Source organism: Bombus pyrosoma, linkage group LG12 (assembly GCF_014825855.1).
Source record: "Bombus pyrosoma isolate SC7728 linkage group LG12, ASM1482585v1, whole genome shotgun sequence".
NCBI classification, from domain to species: Eukaryota; Metazoa; Arthropoda; class Insecta; order Hymenoptera; family Apidae; genus Bombus; species Bombus pyrosoma.
In genome coordinates, this window is record NC_057781.1 from 1,779,653 (window position 1) to 1,792,961 (window position 13,309).

The 13,309-nt window shown below is 42.9% G+C and overlaps 2 protein-coding genes across 8 annotated transcripts in view; one reads left to right on the forward strand and one right to left on the reverse strand.

Moving 5' to 3' along the window:
* LOC122573412 (MOXD1 homolog 2-like) overlaps positions 1 to 13,309 on the forward strand; it is a 174,033-nt gene that overhangs the window by 41,107 nt on the left and 119,617 nt on the right. The window lies entirely within an intron of this gene.
* On the reverse strand, positions 1,068 to 3,815 carry LOC122573413. 2 transcript variants are annotated; one of them, XM_043739748.1, is made up of 3 exons: positions 3,774 to 3,815; positions 3,127 to 3,262; positions 1,068 to 1,442 (listed from the first exon to the last, which is right to left on the reverse strand). In XM_043739748.1, exons 1-3 carry the CDS (start codon positions 3,777 to 3,779, stop codon positions 1,270 to 1,272), a joined length of 315 nt encoding a protein of 104 aa, XP_043595683.1. In that variant the 5' UTR covers positions 3,780 to 3,815; the 3' UTR covers positions 1,068 to 1,269. The 2 variants fall into 2 exon arrangements, with proteins under 2 accessions (XP_043595683.1, XP_043595682.1); XM_043739747.1 differs by lacking the exon at positions 3,774 to 3,815 and having other exon boundaries at positions 3,127 to 3,682.

Below are 13,309 nucleotides of genomic sequence, written 5' to 3' on the forward strand. Positions count from 1 at the left end.
GGCACATGGAGAATAGAAGGGAGCTCAAACATGTTTGATATTAACTTCATTTAGCCGCACAGTCGAACAATTTTGTCAGTTTGCCGGGCACAGTGTAAGCAAGTATCGCAGGAAATGATGCATTAATTAGCCACCGCGTATAACGTCGAAAATTGTTTCCGGTTCATTTTCGCCCGACCAACTTTTCTGGCGTATGTATATATACATACATATATATATATATATTTATCCAGTTCTTGTATTATAACGTACATGGCGAACTGATAATTAGCGCGACTTATTTTAATTGGGAGAATATTGCCCGTAACAGAACTAATTGGCCTCTATCGTTCGACATCAGATTATTCCAGAATTGATTAATACATTTGATAAATATGTAGAATAGATAGTATTCAGAAATATTTCGATATTAATACCCACTTTTATCGTTTTGTTTCAGGTAAGCAACTCTTGGTATTATTTGATACGTTACTTGACGAAGGTCTTGTCGGTGAGTTGAATCTGTCCAATCTCGTTAGAAAATACCTTTCACGACGAAGAATGTCATCGTCGATCTCGCGACCCTTCTTAGCCCCGCAATACTTTTTATGTTTTAACATTTTAATTTTAAGCCGGAATTCCTATGGAAACGTGTTTCGAATATCTCGGAGGTCTTAAATGTCTGCAAATTCATTGCGAAAGCTGCGGATCTATCGCGTAGTTGGGATATTTCGTGCTTCGAACGAGACTCGAATATCTTCATTCCTCTGTGTAACGTTTTCTGCAGAACTAACGAAAATACAGAAACATCGTGTTTGCAGGTAGGACTGCAGAAAAAATACACGTTTATCTATTTGTCGATAAAGATTCGTGAATGCTATTGTGTTCTGTATAACCGTATTACCCGTATAACTGACATTTTCTTCCTGGCGTCAGAAAAGTAAAACAGAAAGGAAAAAAATAAAGGAGAAAAAATGAGTATCCCTTAAAACGTTTATAATCCAGAGACCGCGACAGAAATACCGTTTATGTCCTGAAAAACGATGCGACGTCCGGGTTAACCAATTTCATCCTCGGAGATCTAATTTCCTGCCGTCAAGATGCGTTACGCCGGGACATCCGTGTTCCTCTTTATAATACGGCTCGTTTCCCCGTTGTAAACGCGTCAGCCGGAATTGCGTCCTCGTTGTAAATCTCGTTGCATTCTTGCACCGGCTCGACCTCGCTCTTGCTACGCCACGCCACGCGTACACATCGCGCCATGGTGCACCCGAGCAATTTAAAGCGCGATTACCCGACCGAGTTCCATCTCCAGAGAAACTGTGCACCTGAATATTTTAATCCGTGACGCAACGAACCGAGCTCGATCAGGATAAACGAGCTTCGCGTGACAACTGGCAGATTCCTCAATGACTCGGTGCGAGACCTGCTATACGCGTCTGGCTGTTGTTCGATCTCTGCCACTGTGTGAACAGGTAATTTAAAATTTATATAGGAAGAACGCATATAGATGAAGTTATCTTTAGGCATAAGTAATAAAAGTAGGATAGATTTCGTCGATCTTAACGCTATCTAAAATGATCATAAATAATATTCGTATAATTCTGGATGACTCGCGGTAATGTTCCAATAATCCTGTCAGTATTTTCGATAGGCATCAAATAACCTTGACACGAGCTTTCACGACTTCGTACTGACACGAATATTATTTTCGCGACCTCAAATGCTCCTACCGTGGCATCGAACGTCCGTAACTTGACCTTAAATGCTATCGACATGACTTTAAATATCCTAGATATCCTTCGATGATTTTCTATTCTTGAAATAATCAATTCCTGTGGAATAATTTTTAATTGCTCTCGATATAATCGGACATTGTCCTGACCTTAATACGAACTTCGATGTTTTTCGAACGATATCACTTGATCTTCATGTGAATTTGTAATTCTAGGTGATGTTCATTTACTTTCAAATAAACTTTAATAACTATATATCTTTGGCATGACTTTAAGTATTCCCATATATAATCGCTATTTATGATCACGTGACAGGAATCTATTAACCTTGCAAGCGGATACACACTTTGACAAATGAAATTACAAGATGGTTATAAACTGGGATTCATTGAAAGCGCAACTAGATGGAGGAATTTTCAAATATTAACGAAGCTCGTGATTTAGGATAGATCGGAGAGATTCTGCAACTAATGCGACGATTCAGCCATAACATCACTGCAGAGCATACTGCCATTAACATGCCATTACGGCTCATTAATGATAATCGGCATCGTTCCTTTGAGAAATCCCGAAGGCATTCAACCGAGCAAAGGCATCGAGAATAATCGTCGACCGGCGTAAATTCGCGCTTACCAGCTCGTGATTAGTATGCGCGTCTCCCACAAAGATTATCCTCGCGTTCTCTGGATCCGAATGCGAACATGTTTTGCCGCTCCGAGCGGTCGGAGAGCAAACCGGAGTGCGAGGCGTGGTCGCAACTTGAGAGAGGTCTTCCTCTTACGTGCCTCTCTTCTTCCCAAATAAAAGTAAAAATAAACGTGAACGAAATTGAATATTTAAATGGAGCACGAAGTAACATTAGTATATCTCGGTTATAACTTCAGCTTCAGCCCATGACACTTGATTAAAGTCTGCTCGTGTACATTTTATATAGCGACATCGATCCTGTCAGAGACGACGCGAAAGTTATTCGCCACGCCCTATACTTACGGTAATACGCGTGCCACTTTCTTCTCATTTGCTAATGACGTTGGACTTCGTCGGAATTCGAATCTTCTCTCCTATCCCATATTTCCTGAGGAAGGTGGACAGATTATAAACGAACTGACATGTGTACACGCCGAACGTTCCAAGTAGTATATAACTCCCGTATGTCGTCCTTTCTCCCTTGTCAAGGGGACGAACATAAAATCGAGTTAAATCTCTGATCCTTCGACTATGTGCCTGTTCTGGGTCTCAAGATTTAAAATCAAGGAGATATTATGCGATGGCATAAAGCGAGAAACGCTGATCTAGCTGAAGCTCGCGTTAAAACTCGTGTTAAAAGACCTATATAGGATTAATTGGAGCATACAAACGCGCGACTCGGCGGACTCCACTTTGTAAGGTTTGAATTTAACTTACTACTTACCTACGCTACTCGACGTAATGGCCGTTCCACTTACGCGAATCCCGCGTTGCTTCGTGTCAATTCGACGTCGTTCTGATGCTTTCCGTGGTATATCGTTAATACACGGTCGTGCGCACACATAGCAGACACGGGAGCGCTGCGTGGTTGAAGAGAATTGGGTCATGATTTCGCATATCTCGTTGAACGTTTAAGAAACGGCCGAGGTTAAAACGATGCTGTGCATCTAGCATGTTCCAAAATGAAGTCGCGTCGTTTTCTTCAAAAGCATTCGCCCGCGTTTCTCTTTTCGTCCACGTTACGCTAGCTCCTATGTATTTCGCGTTATTTCGTTGTTGGAAAATTTCAATACGTATACATTACGAATTTGCATTTATAGAATGCACAAGACTTAAAGTGCGCATCTTCGTTAATTATACGTCGTTGTCCTAGGTTATTGAAACTGGAAATGGTTAAATCCATTCTGAAATATGGAATTCACGTAGAAAAAAAAGAGAAATCGCGTTCCATAGCAGATTGCCGCGTGAACCTTTTTCAACAAGGAGCTTACCCTGGCCGAACCACGGACAATAACGAGCGAGCGTCAAATCGAGCCACGTTGGAACAAGATAAATTCTTACCGGTCTCCTTAAATTCAATGTAACACTTACCTGCATCCTGCGTCGTAATGGCTGCTCCAATTACGCGAATTCTACTTTGCTTTACGCCTCTCTGACGACGCCTTGGCGTTAATGAGCCGTTAATACGCGGGTAGACCAGCTTTTGCGTTCGTGTAGACTTTATTCTGCACGGCAAACACTTTTGCTCCTCTAAGAACTGCTTGGAACTTGGTGTATCGCCATCGTGGTCGGCGCAAAGGCGCCTTGACAACCTTAGTTGTTCGTTTCTCGCTGCGAGGAAACTACGCTCTTCTCTAATTGTTTTAATGACTCCGCTTTCGTACGGACATCCCGCGTGCGCTATTCTCTGCGAATCTTCTTCTCTTTTTCTTGCCTTGGTTTCTCTTTCCTTTCTTCAAGCTTTTTTCCTCCCTGTACTCCACCACTCTATCCTTCGTCGTCGTTCTCTTCTACTTTTTCTTCCCCTTTTCCGGCTCTCCGAACATAGTTAGAACGCCAAGGCAGCGCGCAAACCTGGCACTGCAGCCGGCTGGCAAGTGCTCTTTTGCGGTCGGTCGATTGCTCGGTCTAACCATCGGTGCATCTAGCTATTTCTTTTTCCACGGCTTTCTCAGACGCGAATCGTTCCACTCGTTTCAACAACGTCTTAATTAGGATTTCATTAGCTCGTGCTACGGTCGCGGTCAAGCGGTCCTTTCGTTGTCCGCCTTTTTCAGCTCTTTTATCTTTCGTGCTCGCCCGAGCTTGACCCCGGACGAGTCACCGAGTTTTTCGGAATCGTCCGACAATTTTATGCAGGATCCACGAGTTTCGTAAGAACGGCTACATCTTGATAAGCTCTTTTTTCGTAATGATGAATTTTGGCGAGATTCTCTGGAAGAACGTCTTCATCTGTTGCAATCAGTTCCGACGTTGATGGTCGTGTTTTAAGACCCGAAGTTTCTTCCAACCGATTCGACGGATTCTTCTTAATTTGTATGCGTTTGTAGAAAAGCCACGTCGTTCGCTTGATCGCTGAAATCCCGTTAGCCGTCGTTAAGCCTTGTCGATGTTCCCTGTTCAGAGCGATCCTTGGTATTTCGAAATTCCTTTATAGAATGCACCCGGCCGATGAATCCGATCTTCCAAGAGACACGGATCGACGAAGAATTCTTACTGGACGGCCGCGCGAGAGAAGTTGGAGCGCAATTGCTCAGGCTAGGAGAACTTGTCGCTTTGAAAAGCGGAGCGGAACGCAAGATCGATAGACTTTCCGCGCAATAATTCAGCGCATCTCCGCAAAACTAATGCAGGTGGCGGTAATCCTTGGAGCGAATAAATCGGCTGCTGGTCGTAGGTTTGCGGTGTGCTTCTTGGTCCTGTCCCTCGGTGCAACTCGCACAAAAAGCCGAGCCATCGACGAGAGGTTGCCTTCGGGATCGCCTATTATACCCACATAATCCTCACGGGGCTGGCTGTTTCGTACTTTCTCATCTTTCTTCCTTCTTCTCTCTCGTCTGTTCAACGAGCACTAGGAACCAGCGATCCTTTTCACCGTCGCCTCCGAAACACAGACTCCTATAAGCCGGTGGTAGAATCTTTTTCTTTACATCGCGTCGCGGCGTACCCACTTTTGGTCCTGCCACAGGAGAAGAGAGCAGAGGATTACAGTTCATCGTCCACGGTGTCGAAACTAAGCCCCCGGTCCTGATATGGGATTATATACACGGTTGAAATATCGCGCGACGAACGACCGGCAGAACGTATCCGTTTCAACCGTTCTGTGTTCACAGATCTACGTCACGTTTCTGCTTTATGTATCCCCCTGCCCGTTTCCCCTACCGACGCGTTCATGGCCTTTCGTCGTAGAAATATAGATTCTCGGTTAATACGTGGATACCCGACGTAAAGCCTGCCGATCTTGTTGGTCACGGTAGCTTCTCAAGGGTGAACGCGACCCGCTCTATAGAATTTCGGTATTCGTAGGAAAGCGATACGTTGGCACGGCTATTGGAAAAAATCAATGTCGTCTATGGTATGTAATGTTGATACGCTTTTAATAGGATCTCTCTGTTAAATATACGAAACTAAGACTTATAGGAAGATCCATCGGACAACCATTTAAATCGACACCATTTCTATGGCTTTTCCTTTATGTTTGGATATTCAGTCATCGATTATGTATTCGCTAGTGTTACGTTTGGCGACACTCTACCTAGACCAGGCCACACACCGCGGGCAAGATGGCAACCAGATGTCCGCACATCCTTACTGCGTACTCTTAATAGTCTTAAGGACTTATAAATCTCAGGAATTTTCTAGCTAAGGTCCTTCAGACCGAACAAACATCTCTTTACTGAATCGTTTCTAAAGTTTATTGTTTACTACGGGAAGACACGGGAAAGTTAGTTTTTCTCACGTATGATACTTCCCACTAGCAACTTCCTATCGAGGGCGGTTAGGACCCTTCCTAGTCCACCAATCTTCTTTTATCCAATCAGAAGCAATATCTACTGCCCTCACTTTCCTAACCAAAATTGCCATCAACAAATCCGATGGTCCTATGCGTTAGAACCACCCATCGCAAGCTTTCCTCCGCATCATCGTCTTCACAGTCAGTCTTTATACAATTTTTGAACCATCATCATCTAAGCGTACTTTACTACGTCGCGTACTATACATTGTAACTTTGGCTATCAATCGAAACTCAATTATACCTTATTAATTTATATATTCTTTACAAAGTTGTTGTAATAAACATTAATTTATATGTGTTAAATCAGTGTGAACTCATTTGAACCACCCCTATTATCGTAAAAGAAATAAGGGGATCGATCATATCGTGGCGTCGATTATCTAACCGTAACGGGAATTTACGACTCCCGTTGACGTGCTTTCCGCGAATGGTCGAATAAACAGCTAGTATCTCCTATATAGAATTGCATTTTATAATTATCATCGCGTCCGTGAAACTATTAACGCAAGTAGAAGGTTCACTGCATCCAAATACCCTTCGATCAGTCAAGAATTCTAAAATGTATCGGAAGCTTCACCCATGTTTTTTTTCGAGGTATTACAAATAGAGAATCGAAAAGAAGATGAGCGGAGTGAGGTTCTACTCATCAAACAATACGATTAACAGATACCTATTTTGGTCAATAACGCGCTACAGCCGAAAATGTGCGTGACATTGATGCGAGCATATGGCTACGATTACGGTAGATGCATGTTGTTATAAATTACATTTTAGTCTTCAGATGTTTCCGCCGTCAGAACGATAGTCTGTCAACCCATAAATGCATCCACTGTAGCTATAGCTTAATTTATTACGTCCAATTGGATCTGTTTTTTTTTTTAAATCCTGTGCAGTGATCACTCGAAAAATCATAACCAGTACTGGACTCAACCTCGTCCAGTCAGAGACTCGTATCGATCTCATAAAAAGAAGCAATCCCCTTCGGGTATTATCATATCTGTCGGTGAGAGCGTGAGGGTCAAGGGGAGCGGAAACCCGATCAAAGAGGAGACCCTCGCATTGTGGAGTCTAGTTTTCCGGTGCGCATTTCGCAGTTCTGCAGCGAGTCGCGTGTGTTCAATATCAACATTGCATTGTGTAGACGCATCGGAGCCACGGGCCTTCCTCCGGTCTCATCCCTCTGTGCATGGATATATACAGGCATTCGACCCCCAGATACATGTTTACAAAAGGAGTAGCGTAGTGAGGCGGGCGTCTTCCAGACAGCGTTGGTATTGTGCTCTGCCGCTGCCGGCTTATATGTACTTATGTAATGCGAGACCTCCACCAATACGTCGTGTCAGAGTCCATTCTCCAGTGGCGCTTAAACCGGCTGGTAAGTCCCAGCTGCCATTGAACGACGTGGCGCGGTACCAACAACACTGCCTGGCAAGAAACCTCGGGCGCGTGCAAAGGTTCTCAGCATTCCGTTGATGCGATCCAGTTCTTGACAGATAGTCAGGGACAGCCGGTTATCTCTGAGCTACTTTTAAACGGAGGGGATATACCGATGTTATGTACCTGGTTAGCAACGTTGTTTATTTGTCGCTTAACGCGGGCCAGATATAAATGGGATGACTCTATCGTATATACAGTGGCGTGCAAAGTATTTTTATTTAAGCATATTTATATCGGTTTTCTTGCGAAATCAGGAATTTTCGGAAAATTGTAACTGATCGTGGATTTAAGGGTATACTGTCTGATAGAGAATTATATAACAAGTAATTGTTGTTTGTTATTGCGTATGTATTTATTCAAAATACTTAATTTATTCAAAATTAAATACTTAATTTCAAATTCAAAGTACTAAATTGATGTGTTCGAGAACAGGTGAAAGAATTCATACGGTAAAAGGACAATAATGCATCCCATTGTAGACATATGTATTTACGAATAGTTATGCACAAAAAGGGTGTCGTCTACGCGATAATTCTGTAATTCTTTTTCGGTTTGGGTTATCGACGGGATTGTCGACGAGGGTTTTGGCGATGCTTAATGCTTTGTAATATCATAGAAAGATTCTGGATTTTAATCTGGAGAATGAAAGATAGAAAGTTAATGGATCAGGTCGTTGTTCATTTATGATATCCTAGTGCTGATAGCGAAAGAAGTGGAAGAACCGAAGAAAGATAATATTTTTGCGAGAGTTAGGTAAAATGACCGCAATTAGGCCAGCCATAGAGATTCGTTAACTAGCTTTGGTAACGGGTGTAGTGTTTGCATTTCCAAGAGTCACTTAAAACTAGTCGGTGTTCGTAAAATTTTGAAATTATCGAGGCAAGCGCTTTCCCCCCAGACCGAAGCAAATTTATGTTAATCCCTGGTAAAAGTTTTTTCAAGTCGTAAAACTTTACGCGTTCTCCTCGTTTAGCGCCGTCGACGAATTTAACTATTTACTCGTGAGTACCCGTTTAAATGGACCGCATAGTCTGCGGAGCCGTACTTGGCTCGATCAGAAACGAACGTATATCCTCTCCTCCCTCTTCCCTGTACAAAAAAGAAAGGAAAGAATGAAACGAGAGGAAGAAAGGAAAAACGAGCAGAAACGAAGCGCGGAAGAAATCTGAACGAATTTCCGCGATTCGTCCCGCCCTAAACGCATAAAAACTTAAGCACTCTCTTTCAAATTGTAGCGGCGTCCTTTGTTCCTTCTCGTTCTTTCGTTTCCTCTTCTTACGTTTTTCAAAGGTTGGAAAATCAGACGAGGGGACCAGGTCGGCAACGTTCCTCGAGGAAACTCGGAATAATATTTCCGGCCAGGCTATTCAGATTTTAATCAAGTCCGCCTGTCAGTGTGCAAAAAGGAAACTTACCCCTATTGCAACGACTGGAAGAGTAACCAGGACTCGCTATCGGAGAATTCATTTACTGAACTTTTTAATTCGATATAGAAGGACGCGCGCGAGGCAACACGTTCGCCAGCGAAACACGAGCTCGCGTCTTCGATTCATCTTGCTGCTGGGTGATCGTTGAAACTCGATTAAAACCAAGTTAACCCCTGGTTATGCCCGTTGCTTCCCAGTATCCTATTTGGTTCAATCGATCAAACGAGAAAAATTTCGCATTGCGTCCTTGCATTTGCCCACGATACATTTGCCTACAATCATTGCTGATGTCGATCTTCCTAAATCTCGAACGAATGAGGTACTGTTATATGAACGGAAGCGGAAAAAGAGCAGGGGCGATGGTAAAAAATAGACACGACGAATTTTAGATTAATTAATTGCGTTTACGATCGAAGAACTTGCAGACGCCGGTGCGGAAATATTTTCGTCTCGCGCCTCGTAGAATTAGATTAACGTAATTTCGCGACGTTGCATCATCGAAGGAGAGGATCGGTCCACCATCTTGACCAGCAACAGGTCCGCGAAAAATACGCGCAGAGGAGGAGTAACCGGATAACGCGGTAATAAAATATAATAGCTCGACGTAACGGCGCGATAAAAACGCGGAGTGGAAGCACGCACGATTGTCCTGCCGCGAGTATTTCCGGCCATGAAATCGTTTCGAACGCGTGACATTAATAACGTGAGGACTTTATCGGTCCAGACAGTGCTAGTACGCTGGTGGTACGCTTTCGAACTGCGCGGCTGGCCGACGCACCTGCGCTAGCGTTATTTTAATTACTGTTTCTACTCTCATTAATGGAAGCTAATTCGAAATAACAATTTTACCTATCGTCCGAGTGTGCGGCGCCCCAAATCGTTTCACCCTTCGTCGTTTTACGCAGTTACGTTTCTTCTCATTTTCTCGCCGCCAGTTTTCGTCCTTAACTATTCGAGTTCGTGTCGCAACCGGTAATTTGCTTTTTATCGCGAGTCTGCCATCGAGAAAAGTTTTCGTCGCTGGTCGTAGTCGCTCGGTCGGCTGGTTGGCTCGTGTTCATGAATTTTATTAAGATTCGCGATAAAATAGCGTGTATCTGCGCTACCCACGGATACACGGGCCTTGTACAAAAACAACGACTGTAGGAGGATTTCGTGCGATCCATGGTGCGGTTTTAACAAAAGGGACACTGAACACATTAAATTCGATTCACGCGTAGATCTGGAGCAAACGATTCGTTTATTAAAATTCAACATTGGTATGAAGCGAAGGAACTGTAGAAATATGGAAGCAGCTCGACGTTCCTGTGCTTTGAGTAAACTAATAAAAACCAACTCGAAATTAATCAAAATCAAATCACCTTCATAAATGCGCTCTAATTGCTTCCTTATTGTTGTAAATACTACAATTTTTCTTTCTTTCTTGTCTAAACAAATTTGTAATTTAAAAATCGCAGATCTCTTAATTACGATTGTAGCAAATTCCTCGTAGGTCAACGTTCAAGCCGTGAAATTCTAACAACGAGTCGACGTATCTTTATGATTTTTGACATATTTCACGAACGATTTTCCAACGTTAGTAGTCGCTCCATCTTCCCGCCATTCTGTCTATTATCTCCCTCGCTTTCCCTTTTTTCGTGTTACTAGCTTCGCTCCTTTTTATTCTCGCTAGCGGATTTAATCGAATGAATCCGTGATGTTAGTCCGGATTTCAGTCGAGCAGCTTTATTACGAGATTCCGCGGAATATATCGTAGTCAACGAAATGGCGTGCTATTTTTTTCTTCCTGTTTTACGCAAAACATGTTGTACCCACTCCTCCGTTCCAATTACAGACGCGATTTTAATCAGCCTCGGAATTTACGCGACGCACAACTCCGATACTTACGCTCGATCGTTTCGTAGCAGATTAAAAAGAAATCAAACAGCATACATTAAAAAGGACATTCGCGTTTAACGTTTGAAAATCGTTTCACACAATAACTTTATTGTTAATCCTTCAATCATATTTCCATTATAGATATGTAATGATTATATAATGGATGCTTATGGAAATTCACATTTTTATAAACCGAATGGAACCTAAATGAAGATACGTTTCCCAAAATTAATATTATATTTTGAATATTTTATATATTTGTAGATATTATATATATTCTGTGCATTTTAGCGCCTTTAAATTTCTCATAAATGCGTAAATATCCGCAATTTAATAATTGTAACTTTCGCATCTGAACGATAAATTAATATTCAATCACAACATCGATTCCTTGCACGCCACCAAACAGAGCTTTCCGCTTTCGTAAGTATATTCTATATGAAACGCTTAAACAATCGCGGGTGATGTTGCACGGAATTGGTTCGAATAATATTTCAAGGCCCGAGGAAATTGCGAAATCGAATTAACTGAAATGAACGTGTTGCGAGCAAGAAACGATCGTGGCGAACAATTACTTTATTTATTGCGCGTAGCACGTTACAAAACACGTTAATGATCGCGCTAAATGGGTTCGCTTCTACGAATGTTCGTAAAACACATGTACATAGATCCATCTTCTTCTCTCTTCCTTCAGTTCTATTCGATTTTTGCTCTTATTGCGGTTCAGGTACAGAATTTTTGGTACAGATTTTCTTGTCACTTCGTTACCTCGCCACTCGTCATCAGGTTCGAAGGTAATTATTAATACGTGCCGAGGATACATCGCGATGTGCTTGAAATTCCTACACGACAACCGCCTCGCGAACATGTTGGAAACTACGGGGGTACGGGGGTACGGGGTGTAGGCCGGGTACAGTAAAGATAAGTCGAAAAGACGGTGAGGTAAAAGAGATGAGAGAGTGACAAGCTGGTGTGAGCGGGTTGGTAGGGTTGTAGTGGACATTACAAGCGGAACATGCGGCGTATTTGCAGATTTATAACCGGGCGACCGAGCAAAAGGTGTCGTCAGGGAATGAGTAATGATATATTTACCCGCATGCGAGGCGTTTCGAGATCGTTGGATACGCCGTGAGCGTTCTTGCGATGCCGAAAACGTGGGCGATGGAGTGGCGCGGCACTCTTGGTAGATTGTTGGGAAACAACGTCGTATCTTCGATCGTCGCTTGTACTCTTGCTTCGTTGAGTATCTTAAATATATGCAGCAAGGTGAGGAACGTGTCGTCGTTTCACGATTTCTATCTTCGTTCGACGCTTCTGCCGCATCAGTTTAACCGATTCTCTGATTCCTCGCATGCGCATTCGCGTTTCGTCGTCACATTGACAGGAATCCTATTTGTGTTTTGTTTAAACGCGATCGGAGAACTCGAAGAGCCGAGAAGGAGCCCGATGTTCGGAAATCTTCGTTTGTACGACATTCGATAATAAGTGTAGATGGGGGTTGAAAAGTAGGTGTAATATTTGATCAGCAAGCGGGTTCTTTTCTATCGGATAGGAGATTAAACGGGGGTAGGAAAGGTGTTCGAAATAAGTGGGAAGAGAAGCGGAGAGCGTGTTGCAAAAGGTGTCTTTCGGAATGAATAATGATAATGCTTCGTGGAGCGCAATGTGGCTATTAAAATTGCAAAAGGCCCTCTGCAGGACTTGGACTGTCTCACGAATTTTCCTACTCACATCTCTCCTTCTCTTTCTCTCTTTGATCATCGTTCCTTTGAACTCACGAAAGACGGGAGACATCTTCTGCAGAATATTAACGCTGCTCTTCTGTTGACCTGAGAGTGTCGACCTTTCTCCTGGTGCTCCAGTTAAGAATCGCGACTGGCGCGAAATTCAAGCTCGTGAGACACTTCCGTACAGACTGCAAGGACCACCGATAAAAAAACGAGAAGAAAACGGAGACGGGCAGAGAGAAAAAGGAGAGAAGGAAAGGGAAAAGAAAAGAAGGAAAAGCGGAGGGACGATATACAAATAATCCCGAGCTCCGTTGAAAGAGGGGAAAACTGGAGTGCTTCGTTTTACTAACAAAAACTTGGCGAAGTAGCGAAGAAAAGAAAGTTTTTCCGCCGGTTGGATCTCCTTTGTATCATCCGGCATGCTGAGAAGACGTTCCGTGTCGTCGAGTAAATTCCCTAGCTATAAATTCGCGACTTTAGCGAGAATTAAATTTTTATCTTCTCGCGATTCAACCGATTCGATTCGTCTCAAGAGGGAAACGTACCAGTGTAAATTACTCTTCTCACCAGATCATTATTATTATTTCATAATTTTATAATTTATAATATAACTTATAATTTTCTTCATTGTCTCACCTT